Below are 14,278 nucleotides of genomic sequence, written 5' to 3'. Positions count from 1 at the left end.
GTTAATGTTGACTTTTTATTTATTTATTTAAGTATATTTTTAATAACATACAGTATAATTACGTTATATTGGAGTGTATTGATAATATCCGGGAAAAAAGCTATTTTATTAGCTACCTAATTGCCAGATATTGTGGTTAATAAGTATACTGTGATGAAATTTGGGGTTTAATGTCTCTGTGATATCAGAAACTGTTCTCACACGTCTTCTTTTTAGACCCGGAAAACCTTCCTGTGCCTATTTCTCTTGCTTTCTTGACTTTTTTCTGTAATCTTTTCCTTCCTTTTTCCTTTTCTCACCTCCATCCCGATCTTTTTCTTTTCTACATCTGCCAGGTTTTTACGCTGCTTGAAAGAGTCACAACATTAACGAGTGTGAGTCAGTTAGCGGCAAAGAGCCCACCTACTTGAGCCTCTACCCATATAGCGGCAAAACCCGAGTGCTTTTTAACAATCCCCCCCCCCCGCCTTATCGTAGTCGCTGTCCTGTGCTTAGCTCAGCCAAAGCTACTTGAAACACAGCACCCTGTTCCTCGGTCTCTACCATTAAAGAAGTGATTCTTTTAGCAGGCCGTGCGGCCCTCTGACACGTCGGGATGCATTAGCAGCCTTGTGGGTTTTAAATGTGGGTTGGAGATGTCCAGACTTATTAGCTGATGGCTCTAGTTAATGAGTTTGGTCACAGAAAGAGCGAGGCAGACAGTGTGGGAGGATAGTCGCCACTCCTCAAAGACATCACTTCTCTTAATGGAACTGCTCCCTATATATATAAAAGAACCATTTCTGCAACTGGTCATGAAGGCATCACCTGGTGCTGACATCTATCTGCACAACCAAAAAAAAAAACTCCATACAAGCATCAGTGTCTGTTCTGAATCTGTTCTCCGACTGTCAGATCTAAAAGGATCTGATGGCTGGCTTCATTTGGCTGCATCACGCCCAGGCAGAGGCATTCATGGCCACGCTACTGTAATCTGCCCACGTCTCTGCTTCTGTCTGAGGGGACTGTCACAGAGGCAGAGCTGACAGCTCACTGTTTGAACCCTGCTTCCTCCGCCAGGTGCCTGAATGGACCAAATGCAGCAGCCGAGAGAAGAGGAAGGAGAAGAAAGTCGAGAAGCCGTTCTACTCTGACTCGGAGGGCGAGTCCGGGCCGACGGAGTCAGCCGACAGTGGTAACTTTAGGGGGCTGCTGGTGGTCAGACGAGTAGTGTCCACCGCGGATGTGTCCGTGTGTGTGAGCATGAGATTCAGAGACAAAATCAACGTGCATTTGAGGACAAAGCTGTGTTTATTCAGTGTCGTTCTTATTGTGAAAAAATCCTCCAAAAGTAATAATGTGTCACGAGGTTTGTCTCAAAGAGCTGCACATGAAATAAAACAATGAGATAAACTACATAAGAGGATGATTAACAAAATAAACACACATATAAATGCAAAAATGTTAAATACGCATTATATACACGTTACCATTTACTCATAAAACTATAACCTGGATAACTGTTAGTCTGTAGTCTGTCAGTGCTTCCTGATCTGAGGCTCTCAGCCCCAAACTCACTGGCTCCTGCTATTGTTTTATTTTTTAAAAAAAGGCTTGTTTGGGATTATTTTAACAGATTTATACACATTTGCTGCTCTGAAAAACTGCTTGCTGCACAAACAAAAAAAGATCAATTAATTGTTGTTTTGAGTCTTTTCATGGGATTAGTTTACAGTAGGAAATTTGCAGTGTAGAATATCACCAGCTTTAACCCTTTTTAATGGACACTTACTATTAACTGAAGTCCTACTAGTTTGGTACTTTAGTCGTGACTAAAAATCTGTATCCTAATTGAGAAGGTCAGAGGTTTTTGGGGTTGGTCTTTCCATAATCTTTAGTGTACTCAATTTGAAACGAGAAGAAAACCGAGCTTCAATGAGTGAAAGGAGAAAACCCTCGACCTGCTTTTATACTTTTAATTTTAAGTTTTAAGAAGTTATCCATTATTAAAAACAAACATGGTGGAAAAATGGACCATCTTTGTTGTGTGTGTGCTTCAGGTACGACCTTAGAGTCAGTAAATCTGGTAATCTGGTAATATCAGTGATGCTGCGTAATCAGGGGCGTCGGTAATACAGGGATAATAAGAATTAGATTTTCTTCATTGGTGAATGATGCACAAATCAGTAAGTTACTTTAGTTTTGACACCTGAGTGAGTTCGACCTCGATTCTTTTGAATGAGGAGTTGAAAACGTGTGTTTATGTCCCTGTCCTCTGACTAAACCCCGACCTCTAACCCTCCAGAGTCGGACTCTGCCAGCGGCTCGGAGACCGGCAGCGTCCGGAGCGAGGAGAGCCGGTCGGCATCAGAGAGCGAGGAGAGCGAGGAAGGCTCCGAGTCTGAGGAAGAGGAGGAGGATGAGGAGGAGGAGGAAAAGGACAAGAAGAAGAAAAAGAAAGAATTAAAGAAGCCAGTGCAAGAAAGTGAAAGGTAGAAGATGTTTGTGTTATTATGGACACTTCTGATCAGTTTAGATCTTCATATCTGTAGCACTAAATTTATGATTCCACATGTTGTGCTTAGGTTTATTAAATCCATCCTAAAGTCCTGAGCCAAATATCTTGAGTTTTTAGCATGCTAGAATTTTATTCTTTTGCTTTTTATCTTTTATTTCAGTTACAACAACTTATCATATTCATATTCACAGTTTTATCTGCTGATCTCTCTATTCTAGCTTTTTCCACAGTATATGGTTTATAGATCATTTAAGAAAATCAAATTAAAACAAACTTGATGATGATAAACTTTATTTATACTCCCAGTGGTGCCACCTTTTCTGAAATTTTGATTTGAATATTTCTTAATTGCCTCAAAGTTTGCCTCCTCTCGTGCAGCCCATTTCACAGATTAAAATAAGATATAACAATGACTCATGGATGCTAATGGGAACTTTGCTTTCTGTGCCAGCGAGCAGAGCAGTGAAGAAGAAGAGAGGAAGCACGAGAGGAAGAGCAAGCAACGCAAGAGCGAGTCAGAGTCTGAATCTGAGGAGGAGGAGGAGGAGAGTGAGTCTGAAAGCAGCCAGTCGGAGTCCGAAGAGTCTGAGTCCGAGGCAGAAGTGAAAAAGAAGAAAAAGGTGCTGATGACATGTCCACGACCACAAAAACGCCCTAAAAGCCAAACTTTCCTGTATTCAGACTGCCCCCTCACCTGCACGTGGTAACATATTCACGTCGGTTTTCTTTCATCTCCCTCCAGGCACCTGAATCCAAACCTCCTTCTAAGCCTGTTAAGAAAGAGAGCAAGAAAGAGAAGACAGAAATGTCTCTGCTCGACCTCGACGACTGTGAGTTTTTTCATCTGTGCTGCCTGCAAACTGTGAAACCATGTGAATATTCTTAAAAATCACATTAACGATAACCGACTCTTCTGGTAGTCGGGGAACTATAAAAAAAAATTAAAAAAAAGTTTCCTGAAGAGATAATGTAAAAAGTAAATGAATGCAGTCAGGTCTGACTCTCTCTGCACTCTCTTCTGTCGTCTCCCAGTTGAACCTGCTCCCTCCCCTCAAGTCACACCCGTCAACACCTTCCTGTCCAACAGCCTCGTGACCGACCTGGAGGGACTGTCTTTGTCTGACACCGTTCTCTCTCCGGCAGTAAGTACTTCACACGTCTCCCGTCCTCCTGGTGGCTTTCTTCACCCTATTAGTCATATTCATGAAAGAAAAAGATTGTGGAGGAGACGGTACCTGGCTGAGTCTAAAGGAAAGCGAGCAGGAGTGGAGTCTGCTGGTGTCACATTCAAAATTCAAGGTTTATAATCACTCCAGTACAAATACACTTGTATGAAATTCTCTGAAAAATAGAGATATATGAAGATCTATATCTATATATACTGCAAATATAATATGAGGTGATGAGCGACGGCAACAGCAAAAGGTACAAATGTGAAAAAGATGTTTTTCTGTGTATAATAACTTTTTGTTGTGCAGCACCTTTTTAAAAACAGAGATTACAGAGATTTAAGATAAATTTGAAACAGGAGAGTAGAAAAGGACAAAAACATTAGAAAGAGGACGAGAGAAGAAATAAGACATTAAAAGATTATGAAATGTAAATACATACAAATAAAAGAAAACATTAGAAAATAAAGTTAAGGTAAAAGAAAATGAGTAAAAAAGACATAAAGAGACGTGAAAAAGACGACGTCACATAAAAACAAATCTATCAAAGGGTTTTAAGAAGCGATTTAAAAGAAGTTACTGAGTCTGCAAACGTTTTGTCGTCAGGCAGGTCGCTCAGCAGCCGAGGGGTCCTGATGGTAAAAACACGGCCGCCTTTTGGTATTTGTGTGATCCTCAAGAAAGTGTCTTCATAGCTTTAGAGCCGTTGTTTAAATGAAAAATAGTCCTCTTTTCGGTCTTACGGCGCCTTAACATACATTAAAAACATATTAAACCCTAAAGATGTTAAAATCTGTAGCTCTTTATGATTCCTAACAAATTAACGTCATATCAGACCTTTCTGAGAAGTAACTCGTATAAACGGTCTCAGGATCAATGATCGTTGTTCTCCTCCTCTGTCTGCAGACCATCACTCCCTCCAGCGCCCTGAAGAGCTACGAGCTCCTGCACCGGATCACGGGCGAGGGTCTGTCGGTGGAGTACTGCTTCAGCCGGCAGCCGTTCAGCCCCGATGCCAACATGGTGGCGGTGCAGGTGCAGTTCACCAACAACGCCACCTCCGACACCAAGAACCTGCACATGGAGGACGTGAAGCTCCAGTCCGGGATGAGGGTCAAAGAGTTTCCTGAGATCGGTGAGCGACGGGCCGGTGGTTTTCATCGCCGCCCTTTTGTTGGCACAAAAAACACGAACCGAGGAGCCCCAGAAGATCAAACGTTATTTATACGCCCCAGTACGAAGCCTGTTGATGTGCTGATGATGTTGTTAGAGCTTTACCAGAAGTGGGTTTAGGGCAGCGCTAGAATAAAACACAAAGATTTCTCTTCTGTATTCCTGCTGCACAAGTTGAAATTTGGTCGTTATAATGATGACAGAGACCACGAAGACTCTCTGAGTGTGAATATTTAATGGCAATCTGTCCAGGAGCTGTCAGGATGAAAAGTCTACAGAAAAAATAAGCAGAGAAATAAGCATTTAAAGGCAAAAGTGTAGATCAAAGTGAGACATTCAGAGCAAAATAAAACAGGAAAGAATATAAAACACAGGTGAATGGGAGAGAGGCAACCATATGAATACAAATTACATTTATAGAAATAGGATTGGATGAATATACATGCTCAGGGTCTATATTTGAGAATTTTGTAAAAATATTTATAGTGTTGTGTCCCATTTCCCAACTGCACGCTAATTGTACGCAGCATTGTACGTACAATTCACTAATTCTTATAGTGCAACTATATTAATATTAATATATATATATATATTAATAGGAAAATCAAACTGCAACTGTGGAACTAAAAAAGCAGAAAGCAAAATGTCGTTCTAACCATTATTATTATTATTTGTTAGCTGTCTCGCCAGCATTCACAATTTATTTCATTCTCTTTCATTTCTTTTTTTCTTTCCTGCTCAAATCACTATTGACCTGCTAGAGTATTCTTTAGATTGTCTCTGTATTGATCACAGCACATATGCAGAGCCTGCTGGGAGTTGTTGTGTAGTAATGGATTTGGGACGCGGTCTCCAGTGGAGGACGAATGTGTAATCTCACTTCAAAGTAGCTGAGGTCCTGATTGAAGGGCTCTGCTTGCTTCTCGTGTGTCGACAGAGCTGCTGCCAGCAGGAGAGACGGGCACAGCTGTGATGGGCATCGATTTCTGTGACTCGACACAGGCGGCGAACTTCCAGCTGTGGTGAGACTCGCTGCGTCTGAACGCCCTGCTGTCCTCTCGTCACCGTTCAGCATGGGAACAGAAACACAGCTGATGCTGCCTTGAACTAATTTCTCATGAGTTGTGAAATTACACTCACTGTTATGTTATTGTAAATATGTTGTCATAAACTCACAATAGTGATTGTGGGATATTTAATCCCACTAGGATTGGTGCAGCACTGAGGAAACAAATACAGCAGTATCAAAATAGAGCTTTGGTGTTTTTAAACTTGGGTCCTATTTTTTTTCAAACATATTTGGTGTCTAAATAACTGGAAGGTACAAAAAGCTTTGTAACTGGTTCAGTAGATCACCTGAGACGGCAGCGAATGAGCTACAATAGATGTAACTTTATCTTTTGGGGCAATCAAGCCGACAAAGTTCATCCACTGTAAGTGCTTGTTTCTGCCACTGATAGACTGACAGGCTGAGATTGTTATTTGAAATTAATTGATATTGGATCCCCACAGAGAGAGACCTGTAAGATCCTTTTTGTTTCATCTGTGACGTCAAACCCACCAGACTCCACTCACAAAAGCAGTCGTTTTACCTCACAGAACGCAGGAGCTGCTCATCTGGCACTGCCTTTGTCAGTTGGTGTGTTTGCATTGTTGTGTGACTTTGGTATATTTAAGGGTTCATTCAGATCAAACACAATATTTAAGCAACACACAATAACATAATCAAACTAACCGCTTGATGCAGTGGTAGAGTAGAAGCTCCCAAGTTGTGCATGGTAAAATTACTGTTTTTATCAATGGAGTCTGGTGTGTTTGAATTGAGCGATATAACGGCTGTTTGTAGTTAAATAAAACAGATTTTACAGGTCTATCTCTCCAGGCATCTTTTCCATAATGTTGTCAGACACACTGAATAACAATCTGAGCTTGTCTGTGCGAAAAAACAAGCACACAATTTGTCATTTCCAAAACTTTTCCTACCGTCATTTCAAACCCAAAATATGTAAAACTATATTTTTTTTTTTAATTCACACAAACTTCACCTTGAATATAAGTTCAGAAATTCCCACGTTCCCTTAAGCTGCTGCTCTCTCTCCGTTTTCAGCACTCACACCAGGAAGTTCTTCGTTTCCATTCAGCCGCCGGTTGGGGAGCTGATGAGGCCTGTCTTCCTGACGGAGAATGAGTTTAAAAAGGAACAAGGTGAGTGACAAAATGAAATAAAAGAATTTTAATAAGGAACATAGAATATAAAAACACTATGACTTTACCGTCACTATATTAAAACATCATTTTTCCTGTATTTTCCACACTGATCAAACTGTAATCTCATGCTAAAGGTCAATTTTTCCACTCTCCACTTGCCCTCTGGTTCACAGTCAACAGCATCATAGAGAGATATTCATCCTAAATCATGTGTTTAACTGGGATTTTGTTCAGGTTTAATGTGACAAAAGAGCAACTTCTGTTTCTTTAGCAATCTCTTCATGCCCATAATTATCCTGAGATCAGATCGTAGGTATACATCCACAGTAAATACATGGTGGTGTTAAAGGGTCAAATATCACTCCAGAAAACCTGCTGCGCCTTTTATTGATCGACAGTCCACATTCAATAAGGCAACATAACTGTAACGAGATCAAATGAAGAGGAAACAGCTTTAAAACTGTGCTCTGAAAATACAGTTTACAGTTGGGGAGAATAAAATCACTGTTATCTTTTCTGTTCTTGTCGTCATCAGCGTTTATTTTAAGATTTTGTCCCTGTGATATCAACTGTAGACACTTTTTATGTCAAGTGCAAACGTTTTAGCTTGAAATCAATACGACACCTGTAAGTAAGTAAAGTGTGAATGTAGAGAAACACTTAGCTGCAACTCTTACATTCAGAGTTGCATTAGAATAATTTTAGAATGAAACAATCTTTTATTTAATAATTGTCCAATAGTAGATTAACAGTCACATGAATAATATTATTATCAACAGTGCAGCATGATGGTGTTTTTGGTTTTATCGCCTTTGCTGCACGATAGTTTGATCTGGAGAAAGAACTGACACCGGTGCAGGGAACTAAGCGTCCGTCTCAATACCCACACTTGAGGTTACTTAAGGTATTTGTCACATTCCCGGTAATAACCGCAGTGCGTCCAGTGTATCGGAGGTCACTGGAGCACACTTCGTCGACGGTAACGAGGCCCTGAAGTAGCTCGCGTGAATGCACGACTCAGTCGAGCTCACAGGAGGAAACTTTCAGTACTACAGTTACATTCAGATGATGGTGAAAAGCCTGCTCGGAGGAGTAATTAAGTCGATCCAGAAACATCGGATATGAAGGGAGGAGAAGAAATAGAAGAAAGGAAATCTGGCATAATCATCAGTATGAGAACATTTCCACCAGATAACCAGTTTTATTTTGCGTTCACGTGGATTCAGGCCGACGTTTCACTGTATTGTGTTGTTGTGAAATGATGGTTTGGGTTAGAAAAATAAGTCAAATACAAATATACAGATATAAAAGGCAGTGAACATTAAACATAAAATACCCACACTGGCTATTTACACCCAGGTGCAAATACGACGTCACCATAGCAACATATTATCATGCATGTGTTGTTTTGCCGTCCCGTCACTCCCACGGACTGTTTGCACGTTTTCCCCTTTACCGCCCAGAAGGTGTTGTCCCTCTGCCGTCTGCCTGAGTCCATGTGAATGAAATGTTAAATGTGCACAGATCTTTAATTTCCTGCCGTTGTGACCGCCTCGCTGTACATTATCCCTGACATACTGCACAGCTACATCTACATTTAATCTGATGACAACATGCGGGACTCTTGGGCTTTTAAAATCAGAGAGGCGTCGTGCTCTCCGACCTCAGTGTTTGTTTATTTGTGTGTCGGTATATTTACGACGAGGGAAGTGATTTAAGACTGCAAGTGTGGGCATTGGGACAGACTGGGGAGAGGAGTCCGACCACTCCTAAATAAAATACAATATTAAAACTCAAATGTTTGTTAGAGCAGCTACAGACACCAAGTACCAGCATGTTTCTGTTGTGTAGTGTTCATGTCCCATCCTGACTAACACTGAGCGAGTTCTGAGCTCTGACGAACCCATAGTGACTCTTTAAACATGTGTCATATCCATGGTTCCTCCCTCTCTGTACTGTCACCAATAGAGACGCTATTACAGAGTCTAGGTAAGTTGGCTTATAGACTTGTTTCTCCCAGCCATCTGTGTGCCCACCTGCCAACCTCTACCTCACACACACACCCCCACTGCCCTCCTCTTCCTCCTCCTTCCTCCTGTAACGCCCCTGGCTGACCCTCCCCCACCCCCCCCTCCACTCCTGCCTGGGTAATCAACACTTAAGTGCATCTCCAGGTCTGTAGCTGCACAGACAGACTCACCCGTACTAACCTGCATCTTCTTAAGGCCGCTCACACTCTGCTACGCCGGGAATGTCTGGAAATGCTCATCCACTGATCCCGACTCGCTCTACAAGCACCACGTGAACACAAAGTGAACGCGCCAGGCTCAGCACTCGGATCCTGTGCACCACCGCTCACGTTTCTGTCACCTGCAGGCGGCTGATAGCCACCGGCCATGTTGGGAATCTGAAGTGCTGCAGCGGTCGCAAAGCATTTTTATGTCTGAATGAGATCAAAAGACAGATTTGGTTGAAGAATAAGAGCTTTTTTTTTTTTCCAGCCGCGATGCATTAGCTGATTACGCTTTGATTAGTTGATTGTTCTTATAGTCCATTGATTTCCTTTTTGGCTGAGGACCCCTTAAAACAACATTTGTTCTACTTTCAAAGTTAAAGGGTCTAAGGAAAGAGGGTGTCGTAGGATATGCCGATTGTATCTGCATAGACATATTTCAAGTTTAATTCATACAGCCTAACGTTTGCCTCAATGTTTGAATAATTTCCTAAAGGCCTGAATATGCAAAATTATACAATGATTCACTCACAAATTTAAGTCAGAATAAAATTTTAGATCGTGTAGTTGAAATGGATTTTTCTGCTCATGTTAATAATTTCTCGACCCCTCAGATTTATCTTATGTCGGGTCCCGACCCTTCAGGTTAGGAACTGCTGGTTCATTCTATAAAATGTGAGAAAACTGATAAATACCAATCACAGATTTTGCGCCTGAGCCCAAAATAATATCTGCACATTGCTGTGCCTACAGTTCAAAGAAGACATAAAAAAAAAGATGAGCAGATCAGGTAAAAGTTTAGGTTGACTGGTGGTCAGAAGAAGGCAGATTTATCCCAAAAGGGGACGAGCAGAGGGGCAGCAGTGCAAGTGTCAGATAGGGGATCATCCAGGTGACGTGAGGAGGCGGCTGGATCTGAAATGACAGGAAAGCTCTTATTTTTCCACCAAATTTCGCCAGATATTCAATCAGACGGCATTTTTTATTCATACAAACCTCCAAAATCAGTCCTAGTTCTGAGAGAGAAACTGCTTAAATACTTAGAAACTACTCTCAAAAGACATTGAATTTGGCCTTTAGTGCACAAATCTGCCTCTTTCATTGCTTTGAATTCACCAAGAGAACTGAGTCGGTCCTCTGCTGTGTTCAGTGGGAAGCATCAGTGCATTCCAGTTTAAGTTTCGGCATCGTATTTGAAGTATTGATGTATTTGATATCACATCAATCCCCTGAAGGACTGTACCAGACGCCTGTGTAGAAATATATATATATACAGTATCTGTGTAGAATACTGTATATGTCTGTAGCTGGAAAATATCTGATTTAAAACAGCACAGTACTGATTCTGTACAAGCAGCACCCCGTTGTGTATCGTGGGATTAATAATAACCGCTTTGCATTTTATGCTGCCAAAATAAGCCGCTGCCGACTTGAGAGCTTTCCAGTTTGACCGGCGCTCCTCTCGCTCCTCTACAGGTCAGCTGATGGGTATGAACGAGATCACGGAGAAGCTAACTCTGGACGTGAAGTGCCGGAACGAACATGCCATCGTCCAGAGGGTGACCACCGCCGCCAACCTCAGCAGAGTCCCCTGCGGCTCGGATAAAGAGTGCAGGTGAGAGGAGTCAAATAATGTAAATGATGATCCAGAGAATGAACTGTCTGCTGTCTGAGGGGGGAAATGATGCATCATAGCTTCAAAAGTCATCCAAGATCCTGTTCACACATCTCAGGTTTGAATCCTAATCTATCGATGAGATGATGTGGGGCAGCTTTAAAGGGTTGGTTCACCCATTTTTAAAAAAAAGAAAGCACGTGAGGCAGCTTTATTTCTATTGCACGTTTCAAACACAAAGTCTTCACACAGATACAGAGGACGACATTCAAAACACTAACAATACAAACCAGACTTGAATCAGTTAAGAGAGAATATAATGAAAACTTAAAAAGTAGTTACAATAAAATAAAATGCATGTACACCAAATGTAACAATATCACCTCTTAAATCTTCTTAAGAATATTTTTTACTAATTGTAGCACACTATTATTTCCAACGTCTAATTTGTGTTGTCGTGATTATTATAATTTTATTTGTTTAATTCTGATTCAGGGGTAGATGTGAAACATTTGTTCTAGTATTATTATTATTAGTAGTAGTAGTTCACAGTGTTTGTGTCTCTAAAAACCGCCCTTCAGACATTTTGGCGTTTGATTATAGCGCCCCCGTCTGGCTGATCACTGCAATGGTTTCACACATTTCAAAAACATCACACGGACAAAATGTATCTTCTGTCTGTTTTTGCTAAAAAAAACAAGTAATTATTACAATAGTCAAGAATTCCCTCCTCTGTTTGAAGATGGATTATTCTTCCCTCCGTGATACGTTTGTCAGACTGATTCTGCAGGTTTGACCTCCACAAGTTACAAAATCTGATGTTTATTCAGATTTGTTAAGCAGAACTGTATTTATACAAGACATTTAATTCCAGATAGAAGCACAACGTGAGAGACTGTAGCCACAAAACAATGTGGAAGATAAGACGTTAGACACAAGTAAACACAACTAAAACAGACACATAAATAACACTCATGAGTAAAAACATCATTAGTCTAAATTAAACAGAATAAAATTAAATAAATCTGGATTAAATTAGATTAAATTGAAATATAATGGACATCAGTTTACCAATAGAAAAATAAGATGGGTGACTAAGATAATGATTCAGTCCAGTAAACCACCCTCCTGATATTAAGTTCATTTTTTAACACAGAATAAACAGAAGAGGCTTAAATGACTAAAATGTATACTGTGGTCTTTGAACACATCACGGATGAGTTAATGAGGCATTTAGGATCAGTGTTGTTGTCACGGTGATCAGCTGATCACCAGCTGGTTCCTCACATTGTCTTCATTTGAACCAAAAACCTGCTGATTAACGCGCTCCTGTCTCCTCTTTTATTCTGTGGCTTCGTCTTTACTTCCGACCTTTGCTGCTTTGACCTCAGTCCTCCTGTTCCTCCTCCCGCTCATCCTGTCCACAGGTTCGCCGGCAGGACGGTGACCAGCGGCAGCTTGGTGTTGGTCACCGTGGCGACCAGGGAGGAGGGAGCCGCCCAGCTGACGGTCAACTGCGAGAAGATGGTGATCGGGACCATGCTGGTGAAGGACATCCTCCTGGCTCTGACGCAGTGACGCTCCGCCTTCGCTCTTCGCCCTTCGCTCTCCGACACGCCACTCAACGTATAAGACTCGTCACACGTGTAGCATCCCCTCCTCATCCTCGTTCTCCTGATAGCAGCGTCGGCGAGGAAAGTCTCCAGAATGTTTAATTCCAGTTTGTTGTTTGGTTCAGGAGCGCTCTACTTTTAGAAATGACTCCCGTTTTCCCTGAACGCCACAGCTCGTACGTCTTAGTTTTGACAATCAGACATGACTGTCTCACTTCTAAAGCTTCCTACGTGTCATTACCCCAAACTATACTCCTTTTAATTACAACACACGTTCCTTCATTGAGAAGTCCGTTTGATTTATTGAACAGAATCCACTAAAAAAAGAGATTTGTGCGTCTTCCAAGTGCTCAAAACCTTCAATTTTCTTTTCACAAGGTCCACAAGCTTAATGTTTTTGAGGCTTTCAGCTGCGTCTTGTGGCCTTTCTCAGCTCATACAAGTTTATTACTCTTTTAACCGTAAGACATAAAAAAGGCTTTAAAGGTGCAGTGTGAACGATTTAATGGCAGATTGCAATCAACTGAACTCCTGAAGGAGAAACTCTTCTTTTTTAGGTATTTAGGTTCTTAATCTTCTCACAGCACAAAACGCTCTTCCTCTTTTTTCCTCCTCTTCATCTTTGACCACAGACTGTATATAATCATCTTGTTTTTTGGAGTCAGACGTGATGTTCGCTCTACAAAACGCGCCTCTAATTGGTTAGTCACCAGGTAGCATGACCTGTTTTATCGTCTATTTTCGTCTAAATGGAACATTTAAATTTACTAAATGAACATCCTGCCTCCAGCTGGTGCGTCCATGCCACCAAATCCAAGCTGCCTCTTCAATATTTAAACAGGAAAGGCTCTGTTTGTCCCCTCTGGGCTCCTGTAGAAACATGGCGGTACAGCATGGTATACAGTGCACACGACAGAAAACATAATTAGGAATATTATATTGATTTATGCCCAAAGACCCACTTAAATCCCACACACTGCACCTCTAGGACAAAATATTAAAGAATATCTTGTCTTCATATTTTAAAATACATTAAAAAATACTTAAATACAAAAGAAAATAAAGAACAAGAGCATTAGAGTTACAGCGGAGCTACAGTGCAGTGAAAGTCCCAGCATTTAATTTGATAAAAAAGCAAAGGTTTCTGGGAGTTTGAACACTGTTTTAGTTCTGTCAGAGGTCAGAGGTCAAAGATAAAAGATGTGATCATACTTAAACACACTTGGGTCACGTGATACCAACTGTCTGCTGAGGAAGGTCATGAGAAAATAAATAAACGCTCCGTTTCATAGTTATTTTCTCTAGAAAAAAGGAGCCGAGTACAAGCGGATGCACAAATCTGTCACATTGATTTAAGTTCTTAAAAGCTTGTTAGCTGTCAGACTATTTGAAGATGTAAATAATAGATTATACGCTGGAGGCTTAAAGTCCCTGAAAACACACCGATCAGTGAAGTCACCTCTCATCCAGTATTTTGCGGTCAGTTCTTGAATGTAGCGCGGAAAGGCTCGACTGAGACAACTACTACCTGTAACTGAATCATTCCTTTCTGGCACAATAAATGTTGTTAATCAATAACTCGGCGCTCCCGGGAGTACAGAGGGGTTTTCATCCGGGACTCGCCCGCCTGTCATCGTGCACATGATCATCACAACAAGAGGGGCGTTTCTAAAAACCCAACATGTATAAATGTTACTGTAAGTAACGTTACACAGTACTACTATAGCTAAGGTGTGTGTGTGTGTGTGTGTGAGACGACGCTGATTATTG

General features: G+C 41.2%; 2 protein-coding genes across 2 annotated transcripts in view; one reads left to right on the top strand and one right to left on the bottom strand.

Annotated features, from left to right (window-relative positions):
* The window catches only part of LOC139200865 (AP-3 complex subunit beta-2), a 35,796-nt gene extending 23,323 nt beyond the window's left edge, over positions 1-12,473 (top strand). The window contains exons 18-29 of the mRNA XM_070830009.1: positions 336-374; positions 1,060-1,174; positions 2,285-2,471; positions 2,949-3,117; positions 3,240-3,327; positions 3,530-3,639; positions 4,573-4,801; positions 5,777-5,861; positions 6,947-7,044; positions 9,016-9,036; positions 10,757-10,895; positions 12,287-12,473. Coding sequence (XP_070686110.1) covers positions 336-374; positions 1,060-1,174; positions 2,285-2,471; positions 2,949-3,117; positions 3,240-3,327; positions 3,530-3,639; positions 4,573-4,801; positions 5,777-5,861; positions 6,947-7,044; positions 9,016-9,036; positions 10,757-10,895; positions 12,287-12,473 — 1,467 coding nt within the window. The remainder of the gene's footprint in view (positions 1-335; positions 375-1,059; positions 1,175-2,284; positions 2,472-2,948; positions 3,118-3,239; positions 3,328-3,529; positions 3,640-4,572; positions 4,802-5,776; positions 5,862-6,946; positions 7,045-9,015; positions 9,037-10,756; positions 10,896-12,286) is intronic.
* The window catches only part of sin3aa (SIN3 transcription regulator family member Aa), a 138,037-nt gene that overhangs the window by 14,864 nt on the left and 108,895 nt on the right, over positions 1-14,278 (bottom strand). The window lies entirely within an intron of this gene.

The sequence above is a fragment of the Pempheris klunzingeri genome, chromosome 5 (genome assembly GCF_042242105.1).
Source record: "Pempheris klunzingeri isolate RE-2024b chromosome 5, fPemKlu1.hap1, whole genome shotgun sequence".
NCBI classification, from domain to species: Eukaryota; Metazoa; Chordata; class Actinopteri; order Acropomatiformes; family Pempheridae; genus Pempheris; species Pempheris klunzingeri.
This window is presented reverse-complemented; position numbering and strand designations above follow the sequence as displayed.